The 26,597-nt window shown below is 40.5% G+C and overlaps 1 protein-coding gene across 7 annotated transcripts in view; it reads right to left on the bottom strand.

Moving 5' to 3' along the window:
• The window catches only part of pikfyve (phosphoinositide kinase, FYVE finger containing), a 39,551-nt gene that overhangs the window by 10,390 nt on the left and 2,564 nt on the right, over positions 1–26,597 (bottom strand). For 2 of the 7 annotated variants that reach the window (XM_031299542.2, XM_031299108.2), the window contains exons 2-31: positions 25,581–25,780; positions 23,852–24,016; positions 21,615–21,626; positions 20,936–21,045; positions 20,510–20,681; positions 18,875–19,082; positions 17,499–17,525; positions 17,231–17,320; positions 16,464–16,620; positions 15,642–15,799; positions 14,382–14,493; positions 14,044–14,191; positions 13,629–13,793; positions 13,139–13,201; positions 12,283–12,412; positions 11,697–11,877; positions 11,459–11,533; positions 11,187–11,294; positions 10,939–11,079; positions 9,920–10,046; positions 8,945–9,813; positions 8,148–8,552; positions 6,706–6,806; positions 6,545–6,616; positions 6,059–6,230; positions 5,493–5,671; positions 5,193–5,306; positions 3,959–4,067; positions 3,714–3,868; positions 1,447–1,543 (exon numbers count right to left, since the gene is read on the bottom strand). In XM_031299542.2, the coding sequence (XP_031155402.1) occupies positions 1,447–1,543; positions 3,714–3,868; positions 3,959–4,067; positions 5,193–5,306; positions 5,493–5,671; positions 6,059–6,230; positions 6,545–6,616; positions 6,706–6,806; positions 8,148–8,552; positions 8,945–9,813; positions 9,920–10,046; positions 10,939–11,079; positions 11,187–11,294; positions 11,459–11,533; positions 11,697–11,877; positions 12,283–12,412; positions 13,139–13,201; positions 13,629–13,793; positions 14,044–14,191; positions 14,382–14,493; positions 15,642–15,799; positions 16,464–16,620; positions 17,231–17,320; positions 17,499–17,525; positions 18,875–19,082; positions 20,510–20,681; positions 20,936–21,045; positions 21,615–21,626; positions 23,852–24,016; positions 25,581–25,764 (4,806 nt within the window). In that variant the 5' untranslated portion in view covers positions 25,765–25,780. The remainder of the gene's footprint in view (positions 1–1,446; positions 1,544–3,713; positions 3,869–3,958; positions 4,068–5,192; positions 5,307–5,492; positions 5,672–6,058; positions 6,231–6,544; positions 6,617–6,705; positions 6,807–8,147; positions 8,553–8,944; positions 9,814–9,919; positions 10,047–10,938; positions 11,080–11,186; positions 11,295–11,458; positions 11,534–11,696; positions 11,878–12,282; positions 12,413–13,138; positions 13,202–13,628; positions 13,794–14,043; positions 14,192–14,381; positions 14,494–15,641; positions 15,800–16,463; positions 16,621–17,230; positions 17,321–17,498; positions 17,526–18,874; positions 19,083–20,509; positions 20,682–20,935; positions 21,046–21,614; positions 21,627–23,851; positions 24,017–25,580; positions 25,781–26,597) is intronic. The other 5 variants (XM_031299625.1, XM_031299194.1, XM_031299368.2 and 2 more) reach the window with 4 other exon arrangements.

Here is a 26,597-nt window from a genome sequence, read left to right as displayed (position 1 = left end):
ATCTATATCGTATCGTCTCTTAAAACATAAAAAAAATGGCCATAAAAATATCTAACAAACCAAAGTGACTTCATTAAATGTCTTGTTTTGTCTGACCGACACCAAAAATATTCAATTTACCTTAATGCAAGACAAAGTAAAGCAGCAAAACCTCACATTTGAGAAACTGGAACTATCACATTTTTTGCCTTTTTGCTTGAAAAACTACAATCAATTGAACCCATCGTTGCAGCTCTAAATTTGGTGACTGTAAAATGCAGCAGATAACCTCTTACCTCGACCATGAATGATTTATTTTAGCTGTATTTGTGAATCATGATGTTCAAGATGTTGAACGTGTAAAAGTGTAAAAGCAAATCGGGTTGACGGGCTCAGTACTTGGAGAGAGCGCAGCTTTTTCCTCAGTGTGCTTGAATTTTACAAATTGTAAAAGGTTCAACAGTGGAAACCAAGTTTTAGACGATGTGTTACTTTCAGTTCCTTTTTTTCTGACAGTATAGATAAAGACAGAGAGCGTGAGGAGAGATAGAGAGGTATGACATGCAAAGATTCCTGAATCAAACCAGGATGTTACAGTTATATGATACGAGTCTTAGTATTCAGATCAAGGAAAGCGATCCAGCGATTTTCTGCAGGGATTTGTGTGATGTCCTATTGTGTTCTTTAACTCCCCCAATGTAGCACAAGTAGACCTTATATTTCACAATTATTCTTTCACGTCAGATCGTTTCCGACAGCACTTGAAGGCAGCTTCGTTTCACGGAGAAAGAGAGAAAGAAAAGAGACAGAGGGACGCTGCTTTGTTGTTGCAGAGAAAAAAGTCAAAAAGCAGTCAGCTGTTAGAGAAACTCCTGGGCAGTTAGGGCTTGTGTTTCGTTGTTCACCCTCATAGTGTTTTAAAACTTTCTTGTGGCAGCGAGGGTGAGGATTAGTGATGTTTCCTGTTTACTGTACAGGACTCTCACACTACCTCAAAACCGACATGATTGGCCACCGCAGCGTGACGTGGGGGAATCGGTCTCAACTTTTCACTGCATCCCTCTGCAGTTTTTTTGGCTCCTTTCGTGGCCCCCACCTCTGCAGCCTAAACGCTCTGCCCCCAATCAAAATGAACGGGAAGACCTGCGTTTTCGCCGGATCGTCTGACGACTGAGTGCGTGTGAACGCAGCCTTAACCACCTTGGCCACTAGGGCGCTCTGTCCGGGGTTTTTTTTCTCTAATTTGAGGATGTATGGCAGAAACCTGATTACGAGTATACGTGGCCAAGAACTTGGCTTTCTCCGGGGGAAACCTAGCCGGTTAACAGTAATTTCTCTAACAACTCCATTACAGAAACCAGGTTCCTTGATTAAATGCCGTTAAAGAAATCTGGTTCCTGGTAAAACACAGTGGACAGTGACCCAATTACCTAACTGAACGTAAACGCAATAAATGATGTTACCGACCTTGCTGTCGTCAGCGGTGGTCTGTCTGTGCCTGCCCGGGCTGGGAGGGACGGACAGACGCTTCCTGCCTTTCTCCTGCTGGAACAAGTCCTGCAGCCTGGAAGGGAAAGAGGTGACAGAGTGAGGACTAAAGAGGAGTTTAAGAGCCTGGTTTCCCCTTCTAATATATTAAAAAACTAAAATAATTTAAAGTGCTCATATTATGCTTTTGGCTTTTCCCTTTCCTTTATTGTGTTATATATCTTTTTTGTGCACATTATAGGTTTACAAAATGAAAAAGCCCAAAGTCCACCCCAAAGGGACTTACCATCTCCAACAGAAAACACTGTTCACAAACTGCTCCAAACAGCTCTATTGTAGTCCAGCCTTTACTTCAGAGACAAACGTGGTCACTTTGTAACACACGTTATAATGCTCACCTAGCTGCTAGCGTGGCACGCCCTCATACTCTGCTTCTGACTGGCTAGTAGTCCTTACCTAGGTACTGTCAGGGCACGCCCTCATACTCTGCTTCTGACTGGCTAGTAGTCCTTACCTAGGTACTGTCAGGGCACGCCCTCATACTCTGCTTCTGACTGGCTAGTAGTCCTTACCTAGGTACTGTCAGGGCACGCCCTCATACTCTGCTTCTGACTGGCTAGTAGTCCTTACCTAGCTACTGAGCATGTGCGACTCCCAACAAAGATAGAACAGAAGTGAGATGTCTCACTCTGTAGCTAAAACAGAGAGCTCAACACACAGGGTGAAAAGAGGAGCTGCAGCAATGTGCAGTACAACAAATACATGGTGTTTTTTGAAAATTAAACCATGTAAACCTATTCTGGTACAACCTCTATATACAATTATGAACCTGAAAATGAGAATAATATGAGCACTTTAAGACCATACAGCTCCTCTCTAACAGCTTAATTACAGCTTTAAAAAAAATGATTTTGTACTTAAAGAAGAAGGAGGTTCCTGCAGCCAATCAGTGGTTTAATGAGTTGATACCCTGCAACTTGAAGGTTTTTGCAAAAGGAAGAGCTTTTAGCGTTCAATAAGATCTGACAGCCTCTTATCGATTATCCCAACATCCTCATCCCCAAGACCAACTTAGAGAAGTTGTATTGGTGTGTTTTTTTTCCCAATTAGTTTATTCCTATTTTTCACCATTTTTTTTATTTAGCTTTCTTTTATCATTTTTTTTGGTTTACTTTATTTATCATGGAAACTTGTTGTGCAGCAGTTGCAGTATACAGTAGGAAAGAGTCCAAATATATAACTGTTGCTGCAGGTTTCACCAAGTCAAATTTAAGACTTTTTAAGACCATTATGAATGAAATTTAAAGGTGCTGTAGGTAGGATTGTGAAGATCCAGGACTTAGCCAAAAAATTTGAACATCAACAACTTCTCAGTCCCTCCCCCCTTTCCGCTAAAGCCCGAAACGGTCTCCTAAGCCCCTCCCCCTACAAGGGAGAATGAAGAGGAGCCGGATTTTTTTTTTTTTTTGTAGTTCTACTGGAACATAGGGTTAGTTTCAGCAAATATGACAGAAAGTTAGTTTTATAAGTCTTACCTACTGCACCTCTAAGACCTATATCACAACATCATTAAAAAAATATATCAGATGTCAGAGTCCTGAAACATCATCTAAAACGTTTTTTTTCATGCCAAGTATCGCTAAACTTGCACTTCCCCAAAGCTGAACAATAAAATCTGTCTGTGGTACAATCCGAAAGAGTCTCGCAATAATAACACAAAAGCTGATTGGCTGCAATTTAAGTTGCATGTTGGTCTCATTTGGAGTCGTAATACAGCAAATTATATTTTGAATAGCGAAAGAAAGAATTATAACACGGAATAAAAAAAAATAAAAAAAATTCTAAAGCGCTGCGGGAACATTAGAGGTAGCGTTGCGTGGACGAAGGAAAATTAAGACCAGTTTAAAATAATTTAGAGTGAGACTTTATTAAGGACTTAAATTTAGATTTTGAAATTTTAGACTTTTTAAGACCCCACGGAAATCATATAAATGTAAAATATTAAAAAAGGTGCAAATCCAAAATATACACAATGCAAAAAAATATGGACAGAAAACCCCCTCAGAGATACGGGAGTTAATTACAGGTAAGAGAGTCTTAATATTCTTTTTTTCTTATGTTGTATATGTTCTGTAAACAAACTTTTGTTGCATGGTACTGAATATACTATTTTCCCTATCCTGTCATATCCATAAATAAATAGCATCCAATAAAACGTATTAAAGGAAATCATAAGTGATTCTGACCTGCTGTTCCAGGACTGTAACATCTCACACAGACTCTGTTTCTTCATCACCAGCGACTCCAGAACCACCTGCACCTGCTGAGGAGAATCCAGACTGCAGGCTTGTAGTCGTGCCTGAAGCTTTTCGTTCCAGCTCCGCAGCTCTGCCTCTTCCATCTATACACACACAAACAGAAACACCACGATGAGTCTAGAAACACCACTGAACCAAGAGATGAGACATACCGACACAAAAAAAAAACCTACGTCTTTCTGAGCAAAGAGGTCCTCCATCTTTTCCTCTCGCGTCTTACTGAAGGTGTCGGTCTTGAGGGAGGTGAGGCGGTCATCTATGGCCAAGTACACCTGAGTCACTCTGAGGAGGGAGCAGACGGAAACGGTGGATAACAGGATGATATGCAAAGAAACAAAAACCACCGAATGAAAGTGCTGTAATCTATTAGTTTAGATTAATAGCTTCAACTACCTATGAGAACAGCTAAAACTAAAACAATTCTTGGACTGGAAAGCATTTAAATTCAAAGTCTATAAATGTTATTTATGTACAGTACTGTAGTTCTTTCCCACTTTCTTTAATTGTTGTATTTTTATATTTCTATTGTTATTTCTCACCTGAAATTCTCAATTACTAATCTGTCTTATTTTTGCCCAGCGAGCTTAAAACTCATTGGGTGCCTGGGTAGCTCACCTGGTAGAGCGGGCGCCCATATATAGAGGTTTACGCCTTGACGCAGCGGCCGCGGGTTCGACTCCGACCTGCGGCCCTTTGCTGCGTGTCATTTCCCCCTCTCTCTCCTCTTTCAAGTCTAAGTTGTCCTATACAAATAAAGGCCTAAAATGCCGAACAAATAATAATAATAAAAAAATAAATAATAAACTTCAGTCATTTCAAGTCAAGAACATGTTATTTATATACGCCCAACTCACAAATGTAAAGCTGCAATGATCAGTTGATTAATTAATTAGCAACTACTTGGATAATCGCTTAATTGTTGGAAGTCATTTCATGTCAGTACTCTATTGTGATGATTTCATGTTTTTAATAATAAACTTAATATCTTTCAGTTCGGGACTGTTGGTCTGACAAAATAAGACATGTTAAGATTGTCAATAGACAATTTTCACAGTGTTCTGACATTTAATAGACCAAACAATCAAGAAAATAACAAAAATAAAGATTAGTATCAACCCTAACTCAAAGGGGGTACACTTATAATCCTTGATACCCTCTCAATATCGAGATGTCAACAACTACATACATATTGCCATGAAACTTCCTGACATAGAGGATGAAACGTTTCCATTGTGGACACTTCAGGAGCTTTCCTTTGGAGCCTCCCTGGGGCCAAAAAGTTAACTCAAGATAATCTAATGGGCAGATTTACATGAAAGCAGGGGATAAACCCTTTTGATGTTCATGTCTATTTGGTCTTTCTTCGTATATCTTATATCTATATACAGTATGACCTCTATTATTTACTTTAGTGAGAAGTCCTTCAGGTCCTGCTGCAGGTTGGTTTTAGAAGGTCCCAGGTTCTTGATGAAGATCTTGGGACGAGGAAGACAAATCTCCAACAGTCGTACAGAAGTGTAGCTGAGAAGGAGAGAGACGGGAACACTCTGTGTCAAGACTAATTCAGGTTGTACACAACATGTGCTTTTAACCACCTGTGGAAGTATTCAAATCTTTTACTTTAGCAAAAAATGGAAGGTTTTTGACATATAAATACGTCCTTTGTCTAATTCAGCGGTAGGTGAATGAAGGATAGAGCTGACCAACCTGAAGGAAGCCACCATCTGGTTGTATGAGAAGTACTGGTGGTAGTCTTTGTGGATGGAGTGTCCACATGGCTCCGCATTAGCCCTCCTGGTGTACTGGTGGCCGTAGAAGCGGAGCTCCAGGTATTTAGCAAAAGACATGGACCACGAGTCGTTGGACAGCGGCACCACTGGTGTCACCTTAAAATAGGAGGCAGAGATTGAATGTAACAGAGGGAAGTCTAGCCTGATAATCAGACTTAATTTATTCACCTACAGGGTTGAATTTGAAATTTGAATTTAAATAACAAACATAATATGGTCAGAATTATTGTCCCCTGCAGATTTATTACTACGCCCTCAGCAATACTCCCGTCAAGTGTGAAGTAGATCGGATGAACGGTTGTCGAGAAAATTGAAAGACAGACAGAGAATCCTTGTATTTTAGTTAGATTTTTTGAAAAACGTATATAAACCCGGCAAGGTATCTGATCTGAAACTCAGAGTAAAGTATCAAAGAACATTATATTTGCTACTGGGACTGAAACTCCATGGTAAAGTTAAATATTATGTTATGTTGCTATTGACCTGTTTGCAGATGCGGCACCAGGAGTAGTTGAGAATTGTGTGCTGATAACCAGGCACAGGGGAGTCCAGCTCCTTTAACACGATCTGCACACAGCCGCTGCCGTGCACAAACCGACGGATGTGGTGCACCATGGGAGTCTCACAGAACATGCTGGGGCACTGGTAAGACGGCCTGGAGAAAACATATGTACGCACACGCACGTAAAGCAAACTGGGAGGCTTACTTGGAATGAACTGAACCAACAATTGTCAAAGCTACCTATTTACATATATTTAAAAAAAAATGTCTAAAAGCCAGTTAACATTTCCAAATCTGACTTCACATTTTAAAGTTTCTTTTTTACACATTTGAAAATGATTTAGCTCCAATCTCGGCTCCTATAGCTCCAATTCAGTCACAGTGTTTCTCTCTCTGATAACAAATTTGTTATTAAAGCATAAGAATTTCATACAAATACATACATTTTTATAGTTATTTTGTCTTACCTAAAACAATATCGCTCCAAGAATACACCGAGCGAGAGGTCATTCTTGCCATAGAACTCCATCGTGACAATCCTGTTGAGAAACAAAGGCAATAAATGCAAATTCATTAAAAAACAAGGAATAAGATCCTTTATTAATCCAGTCCACATGAAGGGGTTTACCATGGGCTGACGCAGGGGTTGGGCGCGTTGTTGGACTGAGCTGATGAACTGCTGAAGAGCACACACAGTCTCTGATGGTTGACGGGGTTCAGACAGTCCAGCTGAGGACAACAAACACAAACGCGTCAAAAGTAAGATAAAAGTAGAGTCACTGAGACCCATAAATGAACACACCTTACTCATAGTTTCCCTCAAAAATGAATAATCAGAGATGGGGGATGCTCAAGCCTAGCAGATCTCGTCTGAAACCTGTGCTGGTTAAAAAAAAAAGAGGCAGGAACACAGAGGAGATACTTACCTCCAACTAATGTCAGAAATGAAGAGGGGCAAAAGGGAGAAAATGTCCCAAGATTTCTTGGAATCTTAGAATGCCTCTAAAAAAGTGATCGAGGGGCAAAAATGATTTCAACAATATATGAATATTTATCAGATTAGTAAGTAAGTAGTCCAATATCCTAATTCTACATTAAACCATTTCATTTTCATTCACTAATTTAATTTAGTAATTTAATAGTCTCTAACACACACCCACACATACAGCGCTGTTACATATAAATGCACCGATAATAGCAATAGTTGGCTTTTTATTTACTCACGTTGGCACAATGTGGTGATTACTGTATGCATTTTAATCTGGGCTCATTTTACATTAAAACACAGCAACTTTATGCACTAATTACTATTTCCATATCAAATCTAGTCTTTCCTTCAGGATAATTACTTTTATCAACAATTCATTCCTGTAATATTTTTCATAAAATAGTTTAAAAAAAAAAAAGGTTCCTGGCATAATTTTCCAGAACTCAAGGATGGTGACTTTTTGAAATTGCTTGTTTTCTTGTTATGGGTGGTGATGGCACAGTGGATATGACACTTTTGTGTGAGAGATCTGGGTTCAATTCCCACAGCGATACATCAACCAATGTGGCCCTGAGCAAGACACTCAACCCCTAGTTGCTCCAGAGGTGTGCGACCTCTGACATATATAGCAACTGTAAGTCGCTTTGGATAAAAGCGTCAGCTAAATGACTGTAAATGTAATGTAATGTTTTGTCTGACCAATAGTCCACAATGATATTAAAATTTACAAAGATGCAAAACATTGTCATTTTTGCTTGATAACTGACTCGTAATTTTTGTTGTGATGGAGCCCTTTTTTTATGAGTGGGTGTCTCCGTTTTGTTTGCAGGTGAAGCGATACACATTCCTGCTAATGGCTTCACACTACTCAACTGATCTACAGGTGGCTGTAATGTGAAGAAACACAGCAATGCGCCAACAAAAGCATTAAAGAAGATGACTGCTAGCAATTAAACATGGATGTAAACAAGGAATTGATAAAAAAACGATTTGTTTTGGTGAGTAAGACTGAATGTAAAGATAACTTTTGTTTGTTTATAAGAAGGGCACCATTAATGAAAAGTTGTCTCAACACTGCTCACCTTGGGGGCCCAGCTCACATCATTCAGTTTGCTTGGCTTCTCCTCTTCACTGTCAGTCTTCACTAGTAGCTTCACCTGTGCGTCCACCGCTCTGCTCTGGACACTGACAGGAGCTGCTGTGCTGGCAGTGTTGAAGGGGTCGGTGGCTTCCCTCTGCCGGATCCGACCTCCCTTTGCTCTGTAGTCAGCCAGCATCTTGGCCAGATCCTGGCTGCTGTTCAGCTGCTCTATAATGCGAGTGCTGGTAAGACTATGGGAGGGCAGGACGTCGATGAGCTTCGGCTGCGAAGCGCCGTTGGTCTGTCCACTAACCAGAGAGGAGGGGGCAGAGTCTTTGAGTAGCTGTCGTTTTCTGCGTCCGTCCAGTTCCTTGAAGTCCTTGTTTAGGAGAGGAGATAGGTAGACCTGTGGGACAGGGAAAACACAGATGAGCATGGTACGAATAAGAAAAAACTATCTAGGAATCTAGGAAACACTGCCTTGATAACACAGTCTAAAGCTGCAGCGATTCATCTTTTGGAAAAAGAAATACTTAAATACAAATATTATGCAAACCGATTAATTGTTAGTCATTTCAAAAGCTAAAAAGCCAAACATTTGCTGTTTCCTACCTATCAAATATCAAGATTTTCTACTTTCTTGTTTTTTTTTTATATGATTGGAAACTGAATGTCTTTGGGTTTTGTACTGTTGGTCAAACACAACAACACATTTGAAGACAATCACCTGGACTCGGAGAACCTGGAATGAACATGTTATTTTCTGACAACAAAAACTACAACAACATAGCTAGGTACCTGTTCGGGGAAGTAATCCCTGCTAGGGCAGAGCATGCCAGCAGGCATGAGAAGAAATGGTTCTTTAAATGTGACAAAGGGGGAAATGCACAGGATGATGTCCTTAAGCTCCTGCTTGAAAACAGCAGAGATGGACTTCAGACGGTCATCGGTTGAAGCCACCTGCTCGGCCACAAACATCCCCGTATCGTCCTGCAGAGGGTCTCGGAACAACCGAGGAGTAGTGGTAGTCTCTGAACTTTCCCCGTCATCCATGTCATGTGACTCTCCCTTCAATAGGCTTCCCTCGGACCCTGTCTCGCCATCAGATGCCATGAGAGTGTCTGAGCTCATCTCCTGGTCCTTCTCCATGAGGAACGGAGGGGAGACAGGCAGAGGCGGTGCGAGGGTACTGGAAAATGGCGAGGAGGTCTTTGTCTTTGCAATACCGGCCTCCTCTTCTTGGACAGAGGAAGGTAAGTTGGGGTTCGGATTGTCTTGGAGAGTGTCTATATTTCCATTTTTGGATGAAGAATCAGAGGGAAACCTTTCCTCCTCAGGTTGTCCTCCCAGTGCAGAGTCATCAGTCGCCGTAGTTTTCTCCTGACTCTCTTCATTTGTCTCTTTCCCTCTCCTCTTTCCATCCTCCGACTCCACAGAGGCGCCCTCCAGCAGGCAGGGGAACGAAGTGCTCTGGGACAAACTGGGCGGCATGGCAAACTCATCCATGAGGAAAGAGATCTCCAGCTGGGAGTGGTATGCCACACACACCATCAGCATGATGATCTCCTTCACCCTGGCCAGCTCGTACTCCGAGGCACCACGCAGTTTGATGGAGCATCCAAGATGAGGAGGACAACCCTCAAAGAACATCAGAGTCTTCACTTCATCTGGAAGGACAGAAGAAGACAAAACAAACATCAGGATTCACTCTATAGGGTGTAGTTACAGTGTCTCACAGCAGTATTCATTGAGAGAAGGAGGTGCGCTTCTTACTATTGGCCAAGGTGAAGGGCTGCATGTAGAACTTGAGGCAGGTTCCCAGACGAGGTTTGGTGAGGAGCTGGTCCATGGACATCACCAGGTCCCCCTGGGTCATACGACTCACCCTGTCCAAGACTTGCTAAATTGAAGAAGAAAAATGAAAAGTGATTAATGGTGGCAAAGACACCATAGTAGGGCTGGGCAATATATCAATATTATATCGATATCGTGATATGAGACTAGATATCGTCTTAAATTTTGGATATCGTAATATTGTGATATGGTATAAGTGTTGTCTTTTCCTGGTTTTAAAGGCTGCATTACAGTAGAGTGATGTACTTTTCTGAACTTACCAGACTGTTCTAGCTGTTCTATCATTTGCCTTTACCCCACTTAGACATTATGTCCACATTACTGATGATTATTTATCTAAAATCTAAGTGTAAAGATATTTTGTTAAAGCACCAATTGTCAACCCTAGAATATCGCCGCAATATCGATATCAAGGTATTTGGTCAAGAATATCGTGATATCTGATTTTCTCCATATCGCCCAGCCCTACACCATAGCCATGACCACTAAGGACATAAGTTATTTTAACTTTGAATGTTTTTCACATTCGTTTTTTGCTTATTACAATTTCTTTTATTCTGCTTTACATGTACATGCCTTAGGTTTGATTAAATCTGTGTTTAAAAAAAACCTTTGTGAACAAGTGTTGCCTGTAACCTCCGTTTCGGAGCACCAGAGGGCAGTGCAGGCATTAAAGCGGAACCAAAATGAGGCCCTGAAATCTGCATTGTCATTTGGTGCGGTAGATACCGATCGTTTAGGAACCGGAGCCATATTAGCACCGGGTTATATCATTTTTAAGTGTGTTATGTTGTATTTTGACAGAATAAAACCAAACCAAGAGGAGACCATGAAGCAGAAAGCATGATTTAAGGATATCTAAATGTTAACTAAAAACTTCTAAATTTAGTTTCAATAATTAGTTATTCATTTAAGAGTTGTTCCAATACTATACTGACCGATTTGACGTTGATGACCAGTGTGATGCCGTGCTCCAGCAGCATGTCCTGAGCAATACGAGACACTGTCTTCTCCACTAACACCAGGGTTGGACGCACGTCTACTATGCGCTGCACATAGTTCTTCAAAAACTCTCGTTCCTGAGGGAGAGACAAAGAAAAATCTTTTCTTTGTGTCAGAAAACTACAGCAAATGCAACTGCAAACCAGGCTACAAAAGGGTTAACTTTAGTTAGTGACTTACTGACCTGTAGCACAATGGGGTCGATGCAGGAAAACTTGGTCTCCTCCCTGTAAAGATACTCTATGGAGCACTTCAGCAGCAGGATTTTGGGGTTCTTGATGTAGGGGTTCATCTGATTACAGGTCAGACAAGTATCGGGTTTTCAGTTCAATATTAACACTTCCAACACAAGCTGTTCTGTAGGTATTTTAACTAATTATATACTCATTATTTTCTGGACATCATTTGTTGATTTCAAACAGGCACAGAAACTGAAACAGAAGAACTTGAGCTTACCTTCTTGTGGGCAATGTTCTTGGTGCATACGAAGCCGTTTACCACCGTTGAGTCAAACTTCCTGCCTCCAGAAATCTGAAGCGCAAATGGAGATTAAGATATACTTCTGAAACCACCTGAAGCGGACAGTCGATCAGCTAATTATATGTTTCCTACGCACAATTAAATTAATGTGTATAATTTCAAAGAGTGACATGCGACTTCAGTATTGACTGATTTGATGATGGTTTGCTTGAACCTTCTTGATGTGGACCAACTGGCGGATGTCCATGTCGTCATCGCAGTTGCGAACGTCAGGCCGTACTGTCTGGACCACCTGTCGAACCACGGGGACAATAATGTCCCGCCAGGACAGAGACAGGGACTCACTGTAGAGCAGCTGCTGCAGCAGCGCCATCATGTGGCTGTGGTTGGCAGAGCTGAACACAGGGAGACAGAGCGGCAGATGGTTACAAAAAAAAACTTTGTGGTTGCTCACAAAAACATTCCTCACGTTACCATCATGTTAAAGGTTTTCCTCTTGAAATATTTACTGTTTGTTGCTCTGTGGAGACCGCATGTTATTGAAAGTGCAGTAGTTTGTATTTTTTGAAGTGTGGTTGTATGAGGCTCTTATACTGTCTCTGCAAACTTCAGTTAAGTCATTTCTTCTAAATGAAGATAAGTGCTAAATAATCTTGACCTGTGGGACATTTTAATGGGCATTTTATACTATTTCCGACATTTTATAGACTAAATAATTAGGAGAGAAATGATCAATGCTATCTACTATGATGTACGGTATAATCACACTGGACACTAACAGGGGTATTATCTCCACTCACAGCAGCCTCTCCATGGCCTTCTTCTCTCCGTTCTCCTCTCTGAGCTGATCCAGAGAGCTGTGGTGCCAACCCAGCGGAGTAAACAGCATCTCTTTGGCCTTCTCCTCCACGCGACGGTTGAACAGAGACTCTGCAGGTATGTCAAGTCAGGAAGAGGAAGCAGGTTTGCTTACTCAATCAAACTTTATTTGTATAGCACTTTTCATACAAAGGTCATGCAACACAAAGTGGTTCACATTATAAAAACAGAGACAATAGCTATGTCCCAATTCAGGGGCTGCAACCTCCGAAAGCTGCAGCAGGACATAGCTAATCATCATCATCCCCACACCCCTCCACACACACACACACACACACACACACACACACACACACACACACACACACACCCGTTTGTTTCACTATCTTTGTGGGGACTCGTCATTGACATAATGCATTTCCTAGCCCCTTACCCTAACCTTAACCATCACAACTAAATGCCTAACCTTAACCCTTACCCTCACCCTAACCATAACCTAATTCTAACCCTAATCCTAAAACCAAGTCTTAACCCTCAAACAGCCCTTTAACCTTGTGGGGTCCAGCATTTTGGGCCCCACAAGGCTGTGCAGACCCCACAAGTATTCCCCGGTTTTTGGACCCCACGAATATAGAAAAACACACACACACACACACACACACACACACACACACACACACACACACACACACAGATTTAATGCTAAAGGAAATTAAAGCTTGAGGTGAGGAAACATTATCATGAACCAGCATAAAACAAGCAAATCCCAAACCTTAACTAGTTAGGCAATTCAAAATGTTGTCTGATTAAATCAATAAGGAAGTGCAGAGCACCTACCTCTGATGAAGGCATCACTTATGACAATATTCTGTCCTCCATCCTCAGATAAAAGATATTCAGCTGAAAGAGGAGAGAGAGCTTGTCAGATGTTGTACCCTTTAGTGTAAGACGGGTAAAGTGCTGTTCACACAATATGACAATTTATTGAATCTGAAGGTGGATAACAAGTTTATATTTAACTAAAGGAAAATTAAGTGTAATGTGTGTAATAATGAAATCAGTTTGTATATGTGAAGTAGGGTCAAGCATTTTCTGTTTTATCTCCTTTAAAAAGGACCAATATTGTTTTTTGATTATAAAGCAGATGGTTTTCCTTTTAAGAGTCTTCTCTCTGTTGATTTGTGTCAAAAATGACATCACAAGTCCAAGTCCAGCACTTTTTAGAGGCACAGTAAGCAACACATATAATCACTTATTAAAACAAATGTATGAAAAAAAAAAAAAGTGTTCAGAGCAAGACGGACATATTGTGTGCGGTAATATTTACCTTTCTGGTCAGCAGCAGGAGGCACGTGTGGATACTTGGACTGTTTCTTGATGTGGAAGTTGACATTGTTTTGCTCCATGTTGAGGTTGATAGAGGCAGCAGAGTCACTGTCCACAACTGACTGGAAACTGCTGACAGATGTTCTCTTGCTGGGGCTGGCAGAGTCTGGATAGAGAGACGCACGTCAGTGAGATGCAGGTGGGATTTTAACTCACAGAAACCAAAGCAAAGCTACCTGTACAAAGAGCATTGCTAGGTTTTTCCTGAGTCTTGTTAATTACGGTTTGTTATGTGAGAATGCATCGTCAGGATTGCTCCTAAATTTCATTGTACAATGCTGTGCAATGACATTAAAGTCATTCTATATTTAAAAAAAGGAAAGCATTTTTTAAAGCATAAGACATGCGATACATACTGGGCATGGTGTACTCGTTCTCATCTGCGAGCTGCTCCGTGTCGCTGTCATCAAACTTGATGTCCTTGAACCAGGACGGCTCTGAATGTCCCTCTACAGAGTTCACACTATCGCTGTCTGGAGACGGTGTTTCTGAGAACTCTGTACTCTAGAGAGCAGACAGAGAGATGTCATCAGCACTAGTGATATGTCCTCTCGTGTTATCAGAAGACCCCGTTGAATCAATCAATATCAACACGTGATCTGTTTAAGTATGTTGCGGCAAATACAAAACAATTTGGTGATTTGAGAAGATTCTTCTTCCAGCGTGCCCAGTGTTTACGCATCACAAATGTTACCTGGAGCGGGCGGTAGAGAGCATACTCATCCCTGAACAGCTGGTCGTTGTGCGTGACACAGTCCAGCCAGCGACCATCCACCAATGCCTGGCCAATGGCAATGGCCTGCGCCCTGCAACACACAAACATCAGGATGGGAGGGAGTAACAGTAAAAGATCATTTAACTTAAACATGAAGTGCCCATGGCATCAGGAAAGTACGAGACATGTAAAAACATTAGTTATCTTAAACATTGATTTACTGTCAGTTCACCAGCTGCAGTTTGCACGATATACTAAGATCAAGTTCATCTGTAAACAAGAGACAGCATACTTACATCTAACTAACTAACTAACAAAACAACAAAATAGGAAAGCAACACTTTGGCCAGAACAAGGGACATATAACTAACTAATTAACTAACTAACTAACAAAATCATCAGAAAACTGGGTCAAAGTTTAAAAGGTAGACCTGATGGACAGGATGAGCCCATATATGATGCTATTCTCTGCATAGGAAAAAACACTTTGGGCCAGCACAAAGCAAGTTTGCAGATGATCATTATGTACCAGCAAGAAATGACATTTCTTCTGTAATGTTAAAGCAGAAGTTCAGCATTTGGAGAAATAAATATAACATTTAGGCGAGAAGATCGATACAAATTTCACATCTCTGCGCTAAATACGAAGCAACGGACTGCAACCGATCCGAGCATTGCTTAGCATAAATCAGGCAGAAACAGTTAGCTAAGGTTAGGGTTATTTTATTGTCTCCCATGGGAGAACGTTTCTTGGAGAAAGGTACCAGACATCACAATAAAACACATTAAATAAGAAAACGTGCAAACATCCGTCTGAGATAACAACTACCAGCCAATTAATCAAGAGCAATTCAGTCCGTTAAGAGCTACAGAAATTCATTCAGAAATTCAAAGGCATTCATTTTAAAACACACACACTTTAGTACACAAATTACACCCAAAACATGTCACTTTACATGTTTACAAGCTCACACACGCTGAGTGCCTCCCTACAGTACCTTTCTGTCTATCCTCCAGGACTTGTCCTTTGATCAGTTCAACTGGCATAGGGACAATCTCATCAGCTTTAAGCTCCAGCTTTGTATTTAACGGAAAGAGGTATGAAAGTCGTATCAATCTTCTTATCTAACTCTTGGCAAGAAAGCGAATGACCATAAATCCACCAAAAGTCTAACTATTCCTTTGATTATTCCTTCCAAAGACCATTAACACGACACAGTACAGAAAGTGAGATGCTACCTGGTGGAGATGGTGCCATTCCTTAGCAGCCAGTTGACAAGCTCTTTTCCCACAATGCAGTTGGGGTACGTCCTCAGCCAGTATCTGTGGTCCTGGAACTCCATCCCTGTATTGTTGTGGCAGATTTTCTTCCACAAGTCCTTCAGCTGGGAGGAGTCCTGCAGGATGTCAGTAATGGTTAATAATGGAATAAATAAATAAATAATAAAAAAAAAAAAAAAAATAAATAAAAATATATATATATATAAAAAATATGTTTTTTGCACAACATCAACTTTAAGTTGATTTTGTGAACTTATTAGCAAACAGTCGCTTATTTACACATCCAGCAGTTACAATGCAACATGATGATGCATGTAGAGTTGTGTTTGTGTCTACATGATGCAAGTCCAATATTTTCTCTCTTTTATCTCGGTTTTTGGTCTTTAGCAACTCCTGAGGAAAATATTTAGCTGCTAAACTATGTTCACCAGCGAGTCTCTAACCGTGTCTGTCTGCTGTTTGCTGCTCAGCAGGTAGTGTACAGTGGGTTTTTCTGTGAAAACAGCTGCAGCCCAAAATTACACTATGAGAGCGGTGAGAGTGAACCAAAACCGTAGTAAAAAGTTGCAGCCGGACAGTGAAACATGAGCTGAAACTATAAAGCTCCATAAAGCCGAGGAAAAGCGGCAGATTCAGCTGATAATTCTCTGTAGGTTCATCACTACAAGCGACCTCTTTCACATGGCCATTTGATATATTGTTATGATAAACAATATTGATTATAGATGCTTTAAAACAAGGGGATGAAAATCAGTGAAAAGGAAAGACTAAACCAGCCACCAGTAGGATCTTCCTCTCCTCTTCACTGTGGTCCAGCTTGGTGCCAGTCTTGGTCCCCGGCATGGCTCTGCTGGTTGGCGGGCTGATTGAGCTGTCGTAGGAAGGCACCATGGAGGATCCAGAGCGGTCCAGCGACAGGTTGGTCACACTGGCAGACCTGTGGAAGAGACAAAACAGGGACTGTTCACACTTGGGGTGGGACAAAATATCGATACGGCAATATATCGCAGTCCCTTCTCGTGCCATGCGATAATCGATACGCTGGCACCAAATATCAATAGATTTCCCTGCTCCCAGTGTGGCAACTTTATGGCTTCTCGAGGTGGCGCTCAACACAAGAATGAGGGAAACTTGAACATAAGTTAACTAGCCGAACAGGAAGAGGTTTTCAACGGGATGGCGGACGGCAGTTTGAGGACCCATAGTTGCTCTTTAGTTCTGTCATTTTAATTTACAGAATGAAAAACTTGTGCTGCAGAATTGTGCTGTTTTCTAACAGTTTGGCCTTGCAGTGGATAAAGAGAGAAAAACTACACTTAAGCTTTTCGCAGGCATTTTGTATTCATAGTTAAGACCGTTATTGTGATGTATCATTATAGGATTGTCTAGCAAGATATTGCTTATCGCAGAATTCCTGTATTGTGATATTATCGGTATTGTGAGCCATTTATCGTGTATCGTATCGTGAGGTACCCTGTGATTCCCACCCCTAGTTCACACTGGAACGTATTGTATTCCACAAGCGAACCCAAAGCAAAGTGAGTGACCTTTTCCTAGCAGGAGATTTGCCGATGTCATCTTGTAGTGTTGTCAGTCTGGAAGTCAGGCCACTGTTCTGCTGTTCCTGGTGAATCATACTGACACAGACACACAACAGACACACAGACACACAACAGACACACAACAGACACACACAATATATTCTTTCTGTGATAATGCAGAAGACTATTCTTTATAGAGCTAGAAAGCTTTACTTACAGACAGCTAAAGATCAGACAGATGTGAAAAATGAATAAAACAAACAGACAGACTCACTTCTTTCTCATCCCAATAGGAGTTTTTCTATGCCAGGAGAGAGAGAGAGAGAGAGAGAGAGAGAGAGAGAGAGAGAGCGAGAGAGAGAGAGAGAGAGAGAGAGAGAGAAAACAGATTGATAGAGCAAATAAGCAGGACGCACACCGATTCAAAACAACAGCAGGAAACAAGCACAGGGTTATAAAACGCATGAACTTTTGGACGTTTTAAACAAAGATGTCTTTAAACATTCATTTAACAATAAGCCTGTTGTGTGCATGGTTAATGAATCTTTAAAAAACTGAATCAACTATTAGTTAAACAGTAACTTGAAGAGGAAGATTAGACCAGTCCTCATGCCCAAACAGTCATGCTTTAATAAAGTTTCCAAAATTAGATGTTCCCTCTTTCTTTCTTCATTTAATAATTAGACACAGTTTTCCACACAGCATTGTTGGCCTGACAGATCACATGCTGCAAAGCATCCAGTGAGTCTTCTTTATATCTTACTTTAGGAGTCCTACTTCACGCTGTTGCAGTTAATTCCTCTCAGTCAGGGCTAACTGATCAAACATGCCAGGATATGATTCAGGTTCAGTCTTGACCATGCACAGGGTACAGTATATACAAAGCACACGCACACATTTTAAACAGCAGAAAATCAAGACAGAAAAAGAGCAAGCATGCAAGCAAGCAAGATGGAGGAGGCTGAGAAAAAAAACTAGGGCGGCGTGTTTCCATCATGACATGATAAAATCATCTGTACAACAGCAAACAAGACGTGAAATACAAAGTTAGGATTTTTGTTGTACGTACACAGACAGCATGGTGGGTGGCGGTAGGGCTGGGCCATAAGACGATATATATCGTCAAAAGAATATAAAAATGTCTATATTTTTCTATTTCGTTTCTATCACGATGTCAAAAAAACAGCAGTTGAACTGCGCTAAAGTCATATTTATGTTATTTGGACAATGCCTTATGCTCGGATTCTTGCATGTTATGTTCATTTTGCACTAAAGTTCTAAAATGAAAAAAATACTCTACTCTATTAGGCTTTACCATGTGGTTATTTCATAAAGACTATTTATTTAATGAATTACCAGAAAACATGCTGTATCGTGATATGTATCGTTATCCACATATGAAATGAACCATATCGGGATATTTAGCGTTATCGCCCAGCCGTAGGTGGAGGTATTTTACAAGTGTGGAGGAATGAGGAATAAGGCATGAGGCATGAGGTCTTCTTTCTGATTGTATTTGAGCAAAATCAAACTGGTAATCTTTTAACAATTTCATCAATCAGGTCTGATTCAGAGTCAAACTCAATGTAAATGATTTGAAAAAAAAAGTTATACTTGATTTGGCACCAGTGTGTGTGTGTTTGTGTTCACCTCTGCCAGGTCAGGTCTTCCTCCAGGAAGATGTTCCTGCTGGCCTTACGTCCACCCACAGGTGTCCGCGGCTCGCTGGGCTCCAACACACTCACAGAGCAGGGAGAGTCGGACAGGGCGCTTAGGTCCTCTCCAATGGAGCCAGAGTCCGCTGAATGAGCGTAGCTTAGCGCTATCTTACGGCAGTACGTACAGGCCCGAAGGTCTCCTGGGTTCAGAGAAGTCCGAGAGACAACAAAGAAAGACCGGGAAAGGAAGGAGTGTTTTAATTGGTTTTCACTGCACAACTAAATGAATCAGATATGTTATGATACTCTCATAACTACGTTAAATTCTCAAACAGAGGCCAGGGCCTTTAATTACCTTAAAGCGTAACTCTCGCTAAAATCCAACCTAGGGTCTTTTTGTGAATGTACCCGAGGACGGAAGCGCCACTTTTAAGATGTACCATATTTTTGTTTTTCGGTCAAATGGCCTTTTGAATCGGAGTAATAGGGGCACTTTTATGCTAGCTACTAGGTGGAAGCGGCCGGAAACAACAAGACCTACGGTGAGTTGTTCAAAACCTCTAATAAAATAATCTAGTAAACTCTGTGTACATAAACAATGTTGTCAATGCTTTCGTTAAGGTGTAGAGCCCCTGGTGATACTTTGAGTAAAGTTTCATGATGTATCGAGCCTTCTCAGTGTTTTAAAAACAGCTATTTTGAGGCTAGCATAAAAGTGCCCCTAGTACTCCCATTCAAAAGGCCATTTGACCGAAAAACGAAAATACGGTACATCTTAAAAGTGGCGCTTCCGTCCTAAATATGCTTTTAAACAAAAGTTTGACTCGGGTACATTCACAAAAAGACCCTAGGTTGCATTATGGCGAGAGTTACGCTTTAACTGAAGAGGGTACCAGGACTTTATAGAAGGCTTTTATTGTGAAACATTTGCAGGACCGTGTTATGGAAAAATTCAGTGACTCGCACAGGGTTGTGGCTAGAAGGGATACAGCTATGGCTGGAAGTTACGCAAAATCTCGCAAAATGTAATATATAATATTATATATAATATAATAATATAATTTTTTAATACTTTTTACAGGAAACGCGTGTTCGTTCCTCAGGAGTGTTTTAATCCAAACCACAATGTTTTTCCTAAACTTAACTGTCGTAGCCGCGTGACGCTCACCTTTTCTCGGCTAAACGCCGTAGCGATATCTCTTCTTGGCACAACCCTCGCACGGTTCTCATACGTACAGTACTTCAAATGTAGCTACTGCCATCTTGTGGCACATGTACGTTACTACAAAATACAATTTGTCTCAGATATTAACACACATACTAGCCTGGTCCTACCAGGCTGAAGGAAAATGAAAATTGAGCGGAGTACGTAGGAGGGCGCAGCCAGGCTACACACAAACACCCACACTGACTGAAATAGGACAATAACACTAAAGAACAACAAAGGGTTGAAAATAGCATGTTCATGTTGTTGAAATTATTAAATCAAAGCGACAGAAATTATGCTTAGCTGTCATGCACATTATATTAAAGGCACCAAGAGTTTATCCACCTTGTTTTTTTTTCGTATTTGAGACCCGGCGTTTATTTGAGAAATACAGCAACTCATCTTGAGTATGTCACTTACCCGTGTAGCCCATGAACTTTCCGGGGATTTCCTGGTTGCAGCAGCGGCTGCAGAAGATCTGGCCACACAGTCTGCAGTGGTGGCGGCGGCGAAAGGTTGTGAACTTCTCATTGCAGTCGTAGCACTCTTTACACTGGCTATCTGGCATCCAGTACTGCTTCAGATCACTGTCCTGAAGAGGAACGAAAACCACAGCACACTGCTTTTAGCCACAAAGCGAAACTGCATGGGTTCAGCTTATGGCAAGGCTTTTCAAATTGCCATGGCACAGAATGCAAATATTTTAAATGGTCTTAGCAAAAGTGTGTTTACTGCTGTGTCGGTTCATTTACTATATAATATATGTATAATACATTTAAGATATGTCAAGATGTACAAATGTAGCAAAGAAAAGGGTTTGTAAAGGTTTAGATTGGATGTGAATACCTGGCTCTTTCCCTCCATTATTTCCTTCAGCCTCTTCAGTGCAGTGCGAAGTTGCACAGCTGTGCGAGGGTCATGATTGCTTAGAGGCGTATCTGACTTCCTGCTGCCGTCTAAAGTCATGCATGTAGACAGAAACACACACACAAATAAACACGAGAACCGAAAAAAGGTTCATGTATTCTTTACAATCTATCCTGCTGCATTGTCAAATATGCCTTTTTTCTTTAAATATTTATTGAATACACAGCCATAACAATTCAATTCCTCTACATTACAGTGCATTTAAACATGACCGCTAAGTGACAAACATTTGACAATGCACTTCAACACATTATAAAACACTTTCGTAAAAAGTTGCAAATGTGTATAAAACAACACATGATGCAAGTAATAAAAAGAACAAGAAACAAAAACATGTTGAATAGAAATGTTAGCTTTTAAAAGTCATTCATGACAAACATCATTCCAATTATTATTAGTATCTGAGTGGAAAACATTAGGGCAAACCAAAGACTAATAGAAAGTGCTTCATTGAAAATGCAAATATCAAAACACGCGCACACACTCGCATGCACTCAGACGCACAAAACAGTTTGTGTAAGGCCACTCAGTCAGACCGAGTTGTTAAAGTCAAGCTAAAAGCATCTTTAGTAAAACAACAGTGCAGAAGACCCCTCACCTGGCCAATCCACTGTAATCAGAAAAGACATGAGAACGGACGTTACAGCCTGTACATTCATTCATCTTTCTGATGACAAAATCTGTTTCAACTAGGGATGCACCGATCCGACTTTTTCAGTCCCGATACAGATCCGATACCAGGGTTGTGCCGATGGACGATATCATCGTCCATCATGATGGCTGGCCGACATCACGATGGAGAGCCACCATCGTGATGCCACGCGCCCCACCCTGTCAGACACACACTAATCCTAGTCGCGGGCGCTGGACGGGAAATTGACAAGTGCGTCGGTCTTAAACTAGCAAAGACACTTGCGTCGGGCTTTGCGCTGTGCTGCGCAGGGTGCAAGATGAGCCCCTTAAGTGGAAGCTACTTTTTTCCCCTCTATCTGCTCTACTCGCTCTACCTGCTAGTAACGTTGGACACAGCAGTCTCGAGCGAGAAAGAAAAAAGCGTTAACGTGGAACGCTATCACACTTTCCTTTCTCCCCTCATTGGACTAAGTTTGTCGACACTACTGTGTGCGTGCATCAATAAGTAAGTCTGATGTCCTGTAGGTACGGGACGATGTTATACAGGATTTATGAATGTACGTTAGCAACAGTAGGCTAGCTAATTCACGAGGGTGTTATTTTATGTGTGAGCTAATATTGCGCATCTGTTCATGTGCGCTGCAGGAGTTATGTTTCTGTTTATTGAAAATGTATATCATCGTCCATCGCCATGTTTTACTGTGAGCATCGTCAACTGCCAATTTAGGGGACATCGCCCAACCCTATCCAATACCGTTTTAATAATATACTGTATACCTTCCACCTCATACCTTCCTTCCACCATGTGGAAGAGACTAAAGGCTAAACATTACTTTCCTAACTAAGACAAAATAACATAGATGGAATGTATTGAATTCTTATTTATTTGTACACTCAACTCTTCCAGCATGCGACACACGTGCGACAGAGGGGAAAACAAACGTACAAAACTGGATCGGCCCGTGGATCTGTTAATTTTTCTGATCCCTGATCCAGCTATTTTGTCAATATCTGGACCGATATCCGATCTTAATATCGGATCGGTGCACCCCTAGTTTCAACCCCAAACATCATATTTCATTTGTTTCGAGTCTGCGCCTTTCTTTTGCAGATTCCTCTGGAAAGTAAAATATGAAATGCAAACAGAACTTTCTGTTTATGTGGATAAATACTGATATTAAAATGTAATTATTCAACAACTAACCCCTAGAATAAAATACTATAAAACGTTGACCGCAAGAAAAATAAAAAACAAGGCGGCACACTCCTCTTTTAACAAAAATAATGACAAACACTGGAGAGTCCAGAATTCACTTTTTATACATTTGAAAACACTTGTTTCTCTACTTCATCAGTATTTTGGTGTTGTATATGATTTACACATGTTAACCCTGCTAATAATCGCGATATCACTGTTTATGTCTAGGCTCTAATATTTACAAAATTACAACTGACGCTATTAAACAAAAAAGAGAAAAACAGACATTACAAAACTCTGAATGAATCTATATCTAAATAATAAGTGATGACAAAAAGCCCATGTAACCGACTCACTACAAATAATCAGTGTTAGATATTGAAGTTTCTTTGAAGGTAATCAACTAATTGTTTCACAGCTTTAAGAGTGCATGAGGTAACTGAGCTTTAATCTACGACATGGTCCATGATGTTGTCAGTGGCCTCTGATTAGTTCACTCATCACAAGACAGAGGCTTTTGATCAACTCACAAAGGGTTTCAAATTACAGATAATGCATATCAGGTTTCATAAAAACTGCTAAAGCCAGATGGAATAAAATGAATGTCCGCTAAGTTTTATCCTCCTGTATAATCTGCTGGTGAAAGAAAAGCAGCACATATAATACTGTATATCAACAGCAACATGTTACAGACTTCCAAACTAAAACTAAGATGTCAATCATTTAATCGCCAAGATATTAAGAGACCCTGACTTTATGTAAATGAGATACATTGAAGTTTAATTTAAAAGCTGCAAAGATCACTACTTTTGGAGAACACCTTACACCGACAGCTAGAAAAAAAAAAAGTGAAGCCCCGAAGAAATGTTTTTCAATAAAAGTTTCGTAGAATGAACATCAATCGCAAACCTGTTTCTGACTTAAGACAACTTTTCTATCTGATCAATAACACACAAATCTCAAATAGCAACATCTGTACGTGTGAGTGTGCGTCTGTGTCTTACCGGAGGCAGTGGAGGTACGTCGGAGGGGGTCTGGGTGCTGTTTCCGGTGCGGCCTCGAACCGTACAGGGAGTGGGTCGGACTGGAGGACCAGCTCCTCTCTGATTGAGGAGAAGGGGATGGCAAATCTGGCTTCTCTGAAGATGTTGAGGGAGGACGTCCCTCCTCTATACACACACACACACACACACACACACACACACACACACACACACACACACACACACACACACACACACACACACACACACACACACACACACACACACACACACACACACACACACAAATTAGAGTAAGTGAAGAAACAAATGTGTCAAGACTGAAAAAATGCCTCAACAAATTAAAGTTAATGTGTTCTGCATTCATTATATTCAACTTCCTTTAATTCATTTTGTTGTAGTGTCCATAGTCAGCTTAGTACTTATGAGATTAGCACTCTTATCGGTTAATATGCGTTTGTGAGATATCGCATTCACAGGAATGGGACAGACGGACAACCTGAAAACATAATGCCTCGTAAACAATCAACTGAATTTTAGCTGCAGCCCAAATGATTCAATCAAAGAGATTTAAGTTAAATGTAAAATGTAACCTAATGTAAGGCTGTGCAATTAATGAACATTTTAAATCGCGAGTACGATTTTGTCTCCTAACGATCACAAAAACAGAGTAATCCAGAGAGACGATTATTTTGCACATTATGTTTTGCAAATAAACTCCTATTTTGTCTTGTGTTCTGAATTAAAAAAAAAAAATTTCAAACGGGAAAAGTATGAAGGGAAATTCCACAGCTCAAGGTGTTTCCACTGTTGATTTGTTTCACTGTTTTTTAACTTCTATAAATGCAACATTAATGAGTAATTTGGTTAAATAACCATGATTATGATTTTTTTTCCATAATCGAGCAGCCCTAACATGTCATTTTTACACACATTTTATATATATATATATATATACATATATATATATATATATATATATATATATATATATATATATATATATATATATATATATATATATATATATATATATATATATATATATATATTTAAATTGTTCAGAGAGCAGGACTTCAGAGGCAGGACTATAAACACCAGAGTCACGTGGCTCGCTGGTTCCTGGCAAGCAATTCCATTCACATGACCTCACATGACTGGTTAATAACTTCTGTAAACTGCTGCAAAACACTGCTCAGGATAGGTTTGATGTGTTATTGTCTTATACATGTATCAGAATCCGTTTTAACCACCAAGTTAGTGTAAACACACACAGGGAATTCGACTCTTGCTCGTTGTAGCTCTCAAAGTACACAGAAACATATGGCTAAAAACAAGGACAACAAAGCTGAACAGGGTTAAGATAGAAATGCATATTCTGCTTTTTATACTGTAAGTAAAAGGTCACAATATAATACAAAATAAAGATTTGAAATGATTTATCGATTAGTTGTTGGACTATAAAATGTCTTCCCAAAGCCCAAGAATATGTCCTGAAATGTCTTGTTTTGTCCACAACTCAAAGATATTCAGTTTGCTGTCACAGAGGAGAGAAGAAACTAGAACAATATTCACATTTAAGAAGCTGACATCAGAGAACTTTCACTGTTTTTTCCCATCGCTTATCAAAAAAGTTGGCGATTCATTTAATAGTAGACAACTAATCGATTGATCTTCGCAGCTCTAATCAATAACTTCATCTAGGTGCTTGTAGGCGTGCGTCCCTGACCTTTGTTGTTGAAACGAAACAGGTTGACAAATGAGCTGTATGCGGAGCGGAGGGGGGGCTCATCCTGCTCTGGAGTCAGTGGTTTGAAGTGCGTCAAGTGGGATGGGCTGGTGGGCGAGAGGACAGGCGGCTCGACGCTCCAGTCCGTTGAGGATGACGACGAGGACTTGTCATCAGCAGCCATGTCACTGCTCGACCTACTAGAGATGCAACAAAATGTATATCTTAAGCATGTATGGTATAATTGATCAACTTTCTTTAAATGGTGTAAGGACTCTTAATCAAAAAGTGACAGTGATGATTAGGTGTTAGATCAGTTGTGGTAAAAAGCAATATTAACAACTGCTGTGTTTTCATATGCTGATTTCCACATCATCAGCATAAAGTTGCTTTTATCTACCCTGCTTTACATACTTTTTCCCTACCATTATAAGGCTTATTTTGGCTTAGGCGCAGCACCAAGCCGTTTTGGCTATCGCCTAAGTCTAGTCTAGTCTAGTCTATATCCTTTGCGTTCCACTTTCGGGATTGCTCCAGTGCTGCAGGAAATTCCGTCGGATGCATGTATTTTCCGCTTCCTTCCGCTTTCTTTGTGTTGGAATTTTAAATTTGGTGGATTTCTGAGGACTATGGTTAACTGCTCCTCAGATCTCTGCAGGGTAAATCCAGACAGCTAGCTAGACTATCTGTCCAATCTGAGTTTTCTCTCGCACGACTATTTTGCAGCGGCTCTGTGCGGAGTTTAGCGCCGCCCATGACGATTCTGATTGATTTAAAAAAATTCCAATAAACCAGAGCATATTTTCCTCCCATCCCCGAAAGCTATGTGGAGTAGCCAGACCCTCCTTCAGCGTGCTTTGGAGGAGGGTCTGGCAAAGCGAGACTAGCCTAAGCCAAATTAATGTAAAATGAATTTGAGCATTATAAATAACGTTTTAGACCCAGATATGGTGACAATAATGGTCCAAAGTGAGCTGAAATTGCATTTTCTTTTAATTGAAAAACTAAATTTTTTTG

Source organism: Sander lucioperca, chromosome 8 (assembly GCF_008315115.2).
Source record: "Sander lucioperca isolate FBNREF2018 chromosome 8, SLUC_FBN_1.2, whole genome shotgun sequence".
NCBI classification, from domain to species: domain Eukaryota; kingdom Metazoa; phylum Chordata; class Actinopteri; order Perciformes; family Percidae; genus Sander; species Sander lucioperca.
The sequence above is the reverse complement of the archived record's forward strand: the minus strand, read 5'-3'. Positions and strand labels throughout refer to the sequence as shown.